This window comes from Copadichromis virginalis, linkage group LG23, assembly GCF_057382275.1.
Source record: "Copadichromis virginalis isolate Kocher_CV1m ecotype Utaka linkage group LG23, C_Virginalis_male_GT1.1, whole genome shotgun sequence".
Taxonomy (NCBI): domain Eukaryota; kingdom Metazoa; phylum Chordata; class Actinopteri; order Cichliformes; family Cichlidae; genus Copadichromis; species Copadichromis virginalis.
Window position 1 is genome coordinate 6,421,854 of NC_140639.1, and position 13,008 is coordinate 6,434,861.

Here is a 13,008-nt window from a genome sequence, read left to right on the forward strand (position 1 = left end):
CCAGCCGTCATTTCAGCCACTTTTCACTCTTGTTTTGAACATAAAAGACATCGGTATGGACGCAAATGATGGCAGACAGGTCTTGTAGTGAAGAGTGCATCTCTGATGATATCTGAGACATATGTAATCATTTATCTAATGTAAAATCAGTCTTACAGTAATCATTGAGCATCAGTTTTAACAGTTGGCCCGATACAAATGGATCCAGTAACCCAGAAAAACAGACAGACGGGTTCCTGCTCCCACCTGTCCCTGCATTAGTACCATCTTATCCTGATAATCCTGACAGTTAGCCTTACGGCCTGGGGAGAATGGTATTGGGATTAGGGATAGTGAAGTAATCATGACCATGACTTGGCTGGCTTTTTCTTTGGGATGTTGTCTGTCTGCAACACCAACAATACCTCCGACTTGCTCTGGTCAGTCGTGTCTGTACGAAGTGATCACGCTGCAACAGTAAAGAAAAGTCCGGAGCAGCAAATATTCCATTTCCAAAAGGGTTGGGATGCTGTGTGAAGTGTAAAAACAAACAAACAAACATTTGAACCAGAACCTCAATTTTCCTGATAGTGCAAATAACTGCCACATTTTAAATAATCAACAATAAAAGTCTGTGATTTTCCTGTTCAATAACTACTTAATTAATCCATTAGCTGCCTAAGCTATTTTTGCCAGGAGTTTGGAGAACTTTCTCATAAAGGTTCCATAAGTAAATATTTAGTTTTTATATCTGTGTGTATTTATCTGTCTATTGCTCATCATCCAGCTCCAGGCTATGTGCCTCAAAGGATCTGTTTTTGAGCCAGCTGCGGGCAGGAAGCGTTTCATTAAGCCTACTTGCTTGCTATTGATCATAATGGATGACTTGGCATAGTAAAAAGCTGTCCTCTCCTTTCGTGTTCTCACTGTATTTCACAAAGTGGATGATGTGTGCTGACAACAGAGGACATAGAGACTTTCCCCTTGTGTGTGCTCCCCATTGTTCAGTAAATCTAAGGAATCCTGAGGGAAAATACTTTGCAAAGAGAACATTGTGGATGTGTGCTGGCATCATAGTTCTATGTTAAATCACAGTAACATGTTTAGTAGGGGTGCAACGATAGGCAAAATTAACGGTAGGGCTGGGCGATATTACCCAAAATTCATATCTCGATATTTTTTAGCTGGATGGCGATATAAGATATATATCTCGATTTTTTTTTTAAAGCCATAAGTTAAGAACAAAAAGAGAGTTCTTAGTCACACTGTGTCCCAGATGTCAAATGGGCATTTTCTTTACATACAGCGTAGATGTAGAAATTACTCAAAAATAAATTATCAGCATTTATTAAATAATCATGGTCCATAAATAAAAGAAAACAATGTTGTTTTTGTGCATAACGAAAAGCTCACAATTGTGCAGTCAAAATGTAAACTAATAGACCCTGAGCGTAATAACAAAGAGACAGATTTCACAGCTGCACCACGTCTCTGAACAGGTGCCATGTGTGGTCCTTATACACACACAGTACGGTAATATTACGTTGAAGCACAGTACGTATCACTCCGCGAGGCGGCTCCATCAAGCGGTGCAGCTCCGTAGCTTAGCAAAGTCATATTAAAACATTTTTTGACAGATTGCTGAGCGCTGTGTACCACATAAAATCGGTTCGCGGTCAGTAAGCACAACCAGAATTCATACATAAGGCGCACTGTCGATTTTTGAGAAAATGAAAGGATTTTAGGCCGTGCAGCCCCTCCTGGCTGCATGTCGTTAGCGCGGTTAGCTCGTTAGCGCGGTTAGCTCGCTAACACGTTGACACCGTCCAGCCCCACGCAGGGGGGGATCCGAGGTAACTCGCTAACGGAGATTTTCTTCTTTCATCTCGTCATTGCCTGCAGGTAAAGCTATGGGGGAGGGGGAGTTGTGTTCAGTGAAGGAGAGGTGAGGCCGAGTAACGTTGCGTAGAGACATAAGTGGACGAAAGAGAGGCAAACCTGCGGCTCCACAAGTATAATTATAACGTAACATAGACTATATCGATATAAACGATATTGTCACATCTTATATCAGAATCAGAATCAGAATACTTTATTGATCCCTGGGGGAAATTATTTTTTGTTACAGTGCTCCATTTTAAACCAACATTAAGACAAGACAGACAATACGCTAACTAAGAATAGTACAATATATACATATATATACATACATACATACATAAGTCACTTATAAATATATCTCGTATGAATATATCTCGTATGAAAATATATCGATATTTTTAAAAAAACTCGATATATCGCCCAGCCCTAATTCACGGTTCGGTTCGGTTCGATACTTTGGTGTCATGGTCATTTTTCAATACAAAAAATGTTCATGCTGTTTTAATTTGTCATTTATTAAAATTATAAATATATATTTTAACTCAAAAGTACAGTTTTTAAATGTAATGTTGCAGAAACAACAAAATAATTAAAAAAAAAAATCTATCTGATCGAGAAATCACTCTAAATCTCGTTAAAATGACATTAACTCCATAACGCGGCAAATCTCCGTTAACGAGTTACCGCGGATTGCCCCGTGTGTGGGGCAGGACGGCGTCAACACTTTAATGAGCTAACTGCGCTAACACAGTAGTTCCCACCCATGTAATTGAGCATTGCGTGGCACATCCGACATACTGTTTTACTTTAGTCCATGACGCGCTTACCTTCAGGATCATACTTCACATGAAGACCAAAATAGTTCCAAAGGCCAGATCTGAATGAGGGTGGGGGAGGTTCAATTTGCCATGTTGCAACGAGCTTAGCTTCTGTCTTGCTAGCTTGTGCTGCGCTCAGTGGATCTGCGCTTGACAGTGCAGCCTGGGCGGAGTAGTCGAGCGCAGATCCACTGAGCTCTCAACACCGACAGCATCGTCAGAAGAAAAGTTGATCAAATAAATAAAAAAAATTGTATTGTTCGATGCATATGCGTACCGAACTGAAAGCACTGTATCGAACGGTTCAATATCAATACGAGTATCGTTGCACCCCTAATGTTTAGAGATTGTTTAAACCGTATTTCCTGCTGAAGTTTGTAAGCAGGGTGTATTTGTCTCCCTATGCCAGCCTCTCTCTGTGTGTGTTTACATGCAGAAGCAGTGAGGATAAGCTGTAAGGCTATTATTCTGCCAGGGTGCCATAATTGCAAAGAACATTTAAAGCCTCTTTGCGTAGCTTAGCATTAGGAAGTTGATGACTCCCTAATTATAAATAACACCATAAAAAGTAGCTGATTAATAAAGAAAAGGCAACTGAAAGGAAATATTGACAATGTATGTTACCAGGCTTGTCTTAGATAGATAAGCACGCTGGAGTGCTGTGACAGAAACCAGCTTGTCAATGCTTTTAATCACTGTCTCTGCCACTAGCACTGGTTTCTTTGATCTGAGTCACATTAGGGCTGGAAATGTGGGTGCTAATGTGGAGAGTAAATAAAAATATGATTACAAATGAATGGGTCTATTCAAAACAAGTTAATTGACTCCAGAGATCCTGTTTTTCAGACAGGATCATGCCTGCTGTTCGTCCTCCTTTTAGTTTTAGTATTATATTTAATAAAGCCACTACATTTAAACCACCTGCCGAATTTTGCATAGGTCCCCTTCATGCTGCCAGAACAGCCCTGACCCGTGATTGCGTGAACTCCACATGACCACTGATGATGTCCTGTGGTAAGATGAAAATGGTGCTCAGAAATCAGGAGATCATCACATGTATCTGCTAAGTAAAGAGCGTCATTTAAAAAATCATCAAACGACACATAACACTAATGTACATCAGTAAACTATCACTAAGTTGTTATTACTGTTTCCTGCGCTTCATTCTGGACCAAAACCAGATGGAGGAGCGAGGACTACACAAGCTGGCTGGTGTGGTCATGGAAAAGTACACAGCCTGATGGATACTGAGCTCAAGGGCTCAAGGTTAGAAAGGCTTGATAACAAAGATTTCGGATCAGTTTTCCCTGTCTCAGTCTAAAGAGAAGTCGCAGTTGCAGTATTGGTTTTTTTTGTGGAGTCAAGTTTATATTAACCATCTTCTTAACAAAAAACAAGGAGAACCTGAGGGTATTCTGTCTTTCTGAACATCTGCACCATTCAGGACCTCGCCACCATTAGAGATAATATTACATTATATCATCCAGCGTTGTTCATTGGCTCTACTTTATGCTGCTGAGTACAGACTAGGCTGCTGTGTTGAATTTTTTCTGCATTTAAATACTGACAGAATGATGGATTTCTGCTTTCTGTGGGTCAGGCGCACTTTGACACGACTATCAAAAGCTGCTTTGTTGTGGCATGAAAAATTAACACCCAATCAATTGCTGGACCACCATCAGTGAGTCTCTGCCAAGATAATAACCAATCATCTCAGAGAAGCCGCTTACTTAGCTCATCCTCAGGGAGAACCAATATTGATCCTGGGCCAGACATTGCCGTCAGTAAGATACAAGGCTGTCTACAGTGTGTGTGATGTGAAGAATTACGCAAACACGCGAGTTGTTTCGTCTTTGTTAGTCATTTTGTTGTTTAGATTCACTAAAGAAGAATCTACTACATAAAGTAGTTCTGAGGATTTTCAACCCATCAGCAGGGAGAGTATCTGCTTCTTTGTGAAAGGAGAAGGGGACCTTCAGCAGGGCCCTGGTGTGAATACCTCTGGCCAAACAATCAGAAACAGACATCATGAGGGTGGCCTGAGAGCAAAATGTCCTCGATTGGGCCCTGTGTTCACCATGTAGCCTGATTGGCAGTTGCCATAGAATACCACAATTGGTAGGTCCACCACTAATGCCCTGTTCTGGGAGATCCCCCAGGACCCCATTCATGCCCTGATATTATAAGGGATGCATACAAACACATGGGGGCCATACAAACTACAGAGTACCATTTTTAATTACTTCAGTAAAATTTCTGAAAAATGGACCGGCCTGCTGGTGATACGAGAGGGGAGCGGGAGATCGACAGACAGATTGGTGCAGCGGCTGCAGTGATGCGGACGCTGTACCGGTCTGTTGTGGTGAAAAGAGAGCTGAGTGTAAAAGCAAAGCTCTCAATTTACCGGTCGATCTACGCCCCTACCCTCACCTATGGTCACGAGCTATGGGTAGTGACATACATGTGGCGGAAATGGGCTTCCTCCATTGGTGGCTGGCCTCTCCCCTAGAGATTGGGTGAGAAGTTCGGCCATTCGGGAGGGGCTCAGAGTAGAGCCGCTGCTCCTCCACATTGAAAGGAGCCAGCTGAGGTGGTTTGGGCATCTGACAAGGATGCCTCCTAGGCGCCTCCTGCGCGAGGTTTTCCAGGCATGTCCCACCAGGAGGAGGCCCCGGGGCAGACCCAGGACATGCTGGAGAGATTATATCTCTCGGCTGGCCTGGGAATGCCTTGGTGTTCCCCCGGATAAGCTTGAGGAGGTGGCTGGGGAGAGGGAGGTCTGGGCTTCTCTGCTTGGGCTGCTGCCCCCATGACCCGGCCCCGGATAAGCGGAAGAAAATGGATGGATGGATGGATGGACCAGCCTGCTTTTTTCACTTTTATTTTCAAGGTGTTTTTAAATTCATCAGTAATTTGATAACTTTGATTTAATTCAGACAATGTGGGATCTTTCGCTCTTAACACATTATCCAGTTCATGCCAGTATAGATTTCCAGCGTTTCCAGTATTTGCTGTTGGAAGTGGTTTTGCTTCCTGACTTTTAATTGTTTTGCCCCTTTTTAATGCTACAAACATGTTTATTACATTGCCGAAAGTGGGCATTTTAACCTAAGAATCTATGAGGATTGAGTCAAAATCAGTGTCAAGTGGCCACTGCGGGGAACTGCAGTTTATGGCACCTCTTGCTTCATTTTTCAGCCCTGGAGGTTGGCACTTGGTTTTATTTAGCTTATCTTTTCTTTTTTTTGTCACCCTGTTTGCACGTGTATGTGTTTGCATTATATCATATACTGCTGTGTGGCTGCACCAATGCCCTATTTAACAGCAGGATGAGAGGACATGTGGAAAGCAGCATCTGTCTGTTGATTCCAGGCACACGTGAGTTAGTCATAAAAATGCCGGCTGACCTCAATAGGGGCACCATGGAAACAAGAAGGAGAAAAAGTGTGTGTGTGTGTGTGTGTGTGTGTGTGTGTGTTGTTCAGGTCCACGTCATAGAAAGCAAAGCGTGATTGTACCAGCTCAGTGTCAAAGATGTTGGATTAACCTGAAAGATTTCAATAAATATGGGAATATTTCTAATGAGTCATTTATGCAGAGATCAAGAAAAATAGAATATCCTGTTTGGATCTTAGCAATCCGTGTTCCCCCCCCAGAGAAGCGTTTCAATTTGCAGTATCCTGCACATTATAAAGCAAGTTTGGACAAGAGTAAATTTTATGTGTGTATTGGTATGTCTCAGGTTATTTTATCTCTTAGTATTGTAGACTTTTGTGGGGTTTTGAAGATTTTATCACACCTATTTTACATTATGGGAGTCGTGGAAACCCCAGTTCATACATTTCTGGAAAAGCATCCATTATCCAGCAGGGTTATTTCCTGCTGTTTGCTAACATGCTTTCCTGCATATTGATAGACATTGGATTGCTTTGATTCATCATTAGGCATAATTATCTAAGCTCTGTTGAGCAAATGCACAGGGTTTAATCTATAGTTTAGCAGAGATATGCGTGGATGGTCTTTCAGGAATTGGAAAACAACCAACTAGTAAAATATGAACATAATCATATAAGCGCAGGGGTTTTCAGAATGATGTACAGTCTGTCTCATTTCACCTCGCGTGAATATTAGCAGCCAGTAATGGACGACTCTCTTCAGGGTTATGAGAAGAAGCCATAAACCAACAAATTGCCATTTAGATAGGAAACAGATTCAGCTAGGAGCTGTTTACTTGGAAGGGTCTATTTGTTGTTCCATCCCCTGAAGAACTCTACAGCTGCCATATAATGGTGGAGTGAGAACAATTTTTCAGTATCTCCTCGTTCTGCAGCTTCGCAACACTGAACAAGAAGGGTAAATATGTTAAAGGTAAATGCAGAGATACCACAGACATGTTATTAAATAAGACTCCTGTATTCATGGTCAAGGCATATAAATATACTATTGTTTTCACATTTTTTGTAGGTACATAAGCTTATTACTCTGTTTTTTCTTTATTGACTTTAACATGCTCTTATCAGCTTCCTGCTTGTGTGTTTATATGTGGCAGGAATTACATGAACAGCTGCAAGGCATTGTGATTTCAAGTCTTGCACTTCACGCACACACCCCACTTCACACCACTGCCAAGGCTGAAAAATTCATTATGCATCAACGGACTTCCTGCATTCAGAAAATATCCTTGGATTGTGATGTTTTCTTGAGGACATTCATTTCTCTTAACTTATATTTGTGAACATATGATCCGACTCTAAGGGGTAATCACTGTTTAGTTAGGCCTGACCCAACCTCTGGTAACATTTTAATCCAAATGTATGTTGGACTTTTTAAGTAACCGTGCTAATAAACAAACAGGCAGGCAGGCAATCTGAATCCATCAAATAACCTCCCCGTTGGAGTTAATTACGTGCTTGTAATCATAATATACAGTGATTGCATTTGAGGCTGACAGAAGCATTAGTTTAAAGGCTGAAATTTTTAATATAGTTTTGGCTCCTGTGTAATATTTCCTCTTCCCTAACCTATGTCCTTCTTTCCATAATTTAAAGTAATTTAATAATGGCTCGTCTGGGTTTACTTAATGTTGGCAAAGACCTGGAGGATGGATGGATTCTTTGAGTGAATACAACAAGTTACATTTAGACTTAGATTAAAAAAGCCTTGTAAGTATCTTACACTCAGACTGCTGCTTAATGCAATGCCTGTGCAGACTACCGATATCTTACAGGAGCTTGTCAGAAGGCAGCCATCCAGCTGCAGTGTATGGACCCAATGTGTGGCCTGCTGTTACTTTGACTCACACACCTAATCTTGTGTATTCCCAGTCACTGCACAATCCCACATACCTTTGCGCGCATACACATTCTTGGGGCTGTCTTGACAGGTGCAGGCATGTGGAAAGGAAGAGATGTAGCCACAGTTAGTTAGATTCCTTTGCATACAAACACATGCAACACATTTGGAGCAGACACTGTGAAGTGACTGGAGAGATGTGGAAGAAGCACAAAAATCCAGCCAACCGCATGCATGTGCACACAGGCAAAATGAATAGTAAGCACACTGAAAGCAGCTGTGTCTTTCTGCACTGCAAACATTCCTCCATTGGCTTTTCTTTGTTTTACCCATATTTTTATTACTGGTTGTTCCACCTTGCAGGAAGCTGTCGTAGCACGCTTGTTTGTGCATCCCAGTGTGAATATGTGTGTGGAAGAGGGAGCAAGTAAGAGAGACGGAGCAGGAGGAGGGGTGGAAAACCGGCTACTGTGAGGCTCAGTCACATGGGCATGCACGAGAGGCAGGCAGGCAGACTAAGAGAGGCTGGCTATCATTTGAGCTGCAAGCACCAAGTCAAGCTGTGAGGATGCTCTCCCACTCCTGTACAACCCTGGCTTATAGGTATTAGCTGTTAGTGTCTCAGCTGGCGAGAGACAGTGAATCATAGTGTGCTGGTTAGAAGAGGAAGTCTCTGCAGAGTCCAGGCTGAAAGTCATGTTCAGTTCTCATTTAGCCTGTTGTGAATTGTTCACAGTAATGCGCACTCTGAAAATTGCTTCCTCGGGAGGAGCAGAGCCAACCCATTTTAAACCATCAAAAGCTTGTGCACATTCAGACGCTGGGATCTGGTAACATTTGCTGCATGAAAAACAAAATGAGCTTCCCTTTTACATTTCCTTCCACCACCTGAGATGTTTTCACACTTGCACTGCAGCTTTTCCAGACATTGTCCATTAATTGTGCCGAATAAAGCAAACACAGTTGCTTCTGGACAACAGTAGAAAGTGATCCCAAGGTAATTCTCCTGAAATTGTTTGCAGCTCAACCCAACTTGTACTTGATGGTTGATTCTGTGTCACCTTTTACAAGAAGGTACACCCTCTTTCAGTTCTAAGCTTTTATGTATCAGGACATAATGAAAATCATGTGGTTGACTATTTTACCAGAAAAAAGTGCAGAAGCGGTGCATGAAAAATTAAACGTAATCACCTTTAGCAGCAGTAATCTGAAATAATTGTTACCTGTATGACTTTATCAGCCGTTCACATCATTTTGAATCTTCTTTAAAGCGTTGCTTCCGTTCATTAAACCAGAGCATTTCAATCTTGCTGATGTATAGATCATTGCAGCACCTTGATTCATTTCTTTTTCTAACTCTAGAGCGCAGGTGTTGACTCCAGGCCTCGAGGGCCGGTGTCCTGCAGGTTTTAGATTTGCCCTTGATCCAACACAGCTAATACAATACACAGTTGGGGCGATCGTGGCTCAAGAGTTGGGAGTTCGCCTTGTAATCGGAAGGTTGCCGGTTTGAGCCCCAGCTTGGATAGTCTCGGTCGTTGTGTCCTTGGGCAAGACACTTCACCCGCTGCCTACTGGTGGTGGTCAGAGGGCCCGGTGGCGCCAGTGTCCGGCAGCCTCGCCTCTGTCAGTGCGCCCCAGGGTGGCTGTGGCTACAATGTAGCTTGCCATCACCAGTGTGTGATTGGGTGGATGACTGGATGTGTAAAGCGCTTTGGGGTCCTTAGGGACTAGTAAAGCGCTATAAAATACAGGCCATTTACCATTTTACAAATTGCTAAATGACCTCCTGTCATGTCTTGGGATTCTCCAGAGGCCTGGTAATGAACTAATCATGTGATTCCGGTGTTTTGACCCAGGATGATATCTAAAACCCGCAGGACACCGGCCCTTGAGGGCTGGAGTTCAACACCCCTGCTCTAGAGTCTGAGATGCAGCACTTGGGGTTTGTTTGCAGTTTCTCCAAGCATTGTATGGTTAGATCTTGGGTGGAATTTACTGGAAGGTTCACTCTTGGGAAGATTGGAAGCTGTCTTGAATGTTTTTCACTAAATAATCTCACTATATAACGATGGACTTCACACTGTTTGGAAATGGTCTTATAACCCTTCATAGAACCCTTCTTCTCTAAATCATTGCTGTCGTCTTTCCTCCTTGGCATCATGTTAACACACTCCTGAATTCTCCAGAAACCTCACACCTGCCCTTAATCCATTCATGGGTTTATTTTGATTAGCAGTACCTGCCTGATCCTAAACCTCTTTATTCCCATGTAAGCAGTAAGGATGTACTTTCTAATACACTGTTTCTGCACTTTGGTTACATTTGTGGTAGATAAACAATTCAAGATTAATTATATTTTTGATTATTTTTTTGAAAGAGGGTGTACTTTCTTTCACGATGACTGAATATTAATTGAAATGGCTGAATGGGCTTTCACCCAGCTGCTCCTCTTTTGTCCTAACGGCAGGGTTGCATGTTTCTAGGCGTGCAGCAGTGAGATTTGAAAGCAATATCTTCTCCAACAAATTCAGGCCTATCACCTTGTCATAAGCAATAAGGAACTTTCTGCTTTCCTCAGCGGTACGGGATGTGTTGTAACCTTACTGACACAATACCACAAGAAAATCTTTTAAACATTGCCGCTCCATCTGTTTCCCAAAAGTGAAAAGTAATCACATAAGCAAAACTGGTGTCCTCATCAAAGTGTCTCATCAGTTGTATTCATATCATCATGTATTTATTCCCAACTGTCAGGCTGTGTTGCTGCAGTTTCTCCATAAATTCCACCATCTGGGCTGCTGAGTGTGATAGCAGTTATGATGATAACAGTAACAGAGTGAGGCTGATTAATTCCCTCTCTGTCTGAAGCCATCTCTGAACCACCCTCTTCATCACTTTCCACTCTTTCTTTTGCTCATTTTCCGTTCTCCCTTTCCTGTTTTCCTACCCTTCTCTCCATTATTATGCTGAGTGTTATATATGTCTATAATTATGTCTATTTCAGGCTTTCCTGGTGGAAACAGGACTCTGATTGCCTTTCTCTACTGTTTACATCCTGTTATTAGGCTGGAAATGATCATAACATGGCAGATACTGCTTTACTTCATGTATTTACTGGTATGATTAGTATTTACTAGTGTAGCACGTTGTCACCATACTAGAACTGTTTATCTAATATGTTTAAGCTTGTCTCATGATATGCGGACGCACCTGCACGGCATCTGCAGATCACACCCACGGTGTTAAAACACGGGGACTCAGGGGTTGTTGCTGTGGTGTGATGTGCGGCTGGCAGCTTGGGAGCTGCAGCCAGTGTAAATAAATAGCTCAGAAAATGGATCTGTGGTCCCGCCGTGCCTTATTCACGCCACAGAGGCATATTGAGTTAAAGTTAAAGTGAGTTCATTAAGAGAGCTTGCAGTCACACATGTATCTGTGAACCTGTACTTGGGCTGGGGTGGGTGGACTGTAAATGTCTGAATAAACCTATTGGCATTGGAACAAATAAATAGGATACATTTTGGTGCATAGTCTAGCCAACCATCACACACATGGGCTTCAGTGCCGCCTGCACAGCAGAATAATCAGTTGTACTTCATGAGGTTTTCTAAAGGACTTCGTGCCCTTGATGTTACTGTTTCCTGCAGTCACTCAGTCAGGCCCCTGCTTGTGTTTGACACTGTCATTACATAATGTTAGGCTGCTGCATCCACCCTGTGGGATTCATCTTTGTCACGGGAAGGACTAATGATGCTGAGTAATGGAGCCTCTCTGTCACAGAGCGACTTACAGCCAGTGCTTTGTCTCTTCTTGTCCCCTCTCTTACAGATGCAGCTGCTAAGAAAGCCTTCATCACAGAGGTGAGCCACCACCTGCACCTGTCTCTCTGTCTTTTACTTTGCTTTTTGTCCCATACTATCCCACTATAATGGTTTCATTTGAGGCTTTTAATTGGTGCTTGAAAACCGCCTCCAATGTCACTACAAACAGCACAAAATATTTAAAAGCATTAGTGATTTTTCTTCTTGTCTGTATTTATAGGACACAACATTTTATCAGCATGTATCCTTGCTCTCTACATACATATATACAGCTACATTTAAACTATCCTGAGTTTGAATAAGTAATCCTTAGTGAGGCAAAAGCTCACTCCACCCTTCTCTAAAAACACGGTTTATGGCCCTTTTTTATTCTGCTGTTCTCTCCAGTGTCAGCGAGAGCAGATATGATCATCAGCACAGAGCCCTGCCTGCACGTTGTTCAAATTGTTTTGTTCGGGAGGGGCACCCAATTAGAATAAAGGGATGTTTTCCTTAAGACAGTGGAAGAAGTGAGGCGCTGCACTAAAGCCCAGTATGAGATAAACAGGAATTATTCTGAGCCGCGACTCAAACTCAAAGCTGGAAATAAGCATAATAAGTCTTCTTTAATCCTCCTAATTTGATCAATCCCTTTTATACACAGCGCATTTTAGCAAGCCCTAAAGTATTGCCCAATTTGTTTAATAGGAGTGTGCAGATTACTTAAATCTACTTAAATACCAGTTTAAACCAAAAGCTCAGTGACCATTACGTACAGTGGCTCTAGAATTATTTGCAGTGGATAAGATCCTAAAATTATTACATCAGCTCCATTACATTAGCTGAGCTACAGTCTGTATATCGCTTCAAAATGACAAACATCAGACGTTGAAATTGCTGCCATTCAACGGTCTCCATTCATAAAGAAGTGCAAGTACTGCTGACCGGATTATAATAGTCTGCTTCTCTCTTCTTCTTATCAGATGGCCTCATCCTCAGGCCAGCCTGGTCAAGGAAAGAAGATTGGACACAGAGGGGTGGACGCATCAGGGGAGACTACTTATAAGAAGGTGCTATACTATACAGTTTCTGTTTCTAAGAGTGACCTTTGATATGCTATCGAAGAATAGTGCTATGTCTCTAGGTGTTATAAAATGAGTTTTTCTGCCCTGTTACACCCAAAAAAGGTTTTAGAGGCCAGAGGAAAATAAAGATTTTTCTTTCAGTCAGTTTTA

At 42.2% G+C, this 13,008-nt stretch overlaps 1 protein-coding gene across 4 annotated transcripts in view; it reads left to right on the forward strand.

Moving 5' to 3' along the window:
* The window catches only part of pip5k1ca (phosphatidylinositol-4-phosphate 5-kinase, type I, gamma a), a 53,218-nt gene that overhangs the window by 10,488 nt on the left and 29,722 nt on the right, over window positions 1–13,008 (forward strand). For 3 of the 4 annotated variants that reach the window (XM_085447526.1, XM_085447528.1, XM_085447527.1), the window contains exons 2-3: window positions 11,802–11,833; window positions 12,757–12,843. In XM_085447526.1, the coding sequence (XP_085303652.1) occupies window positions 11,802–11,833; window positions 12,757–12,843 (119 nt within the window). Of the gene's footprint in view, window positions 1–1,563; window positions 1,882–11,801; window positions 11,834–12,756; window positions 12,844–13,008 lie in introns of those variants that run through there. The other variant, XM_085447529.1, reaches the window with a different exon arrangement.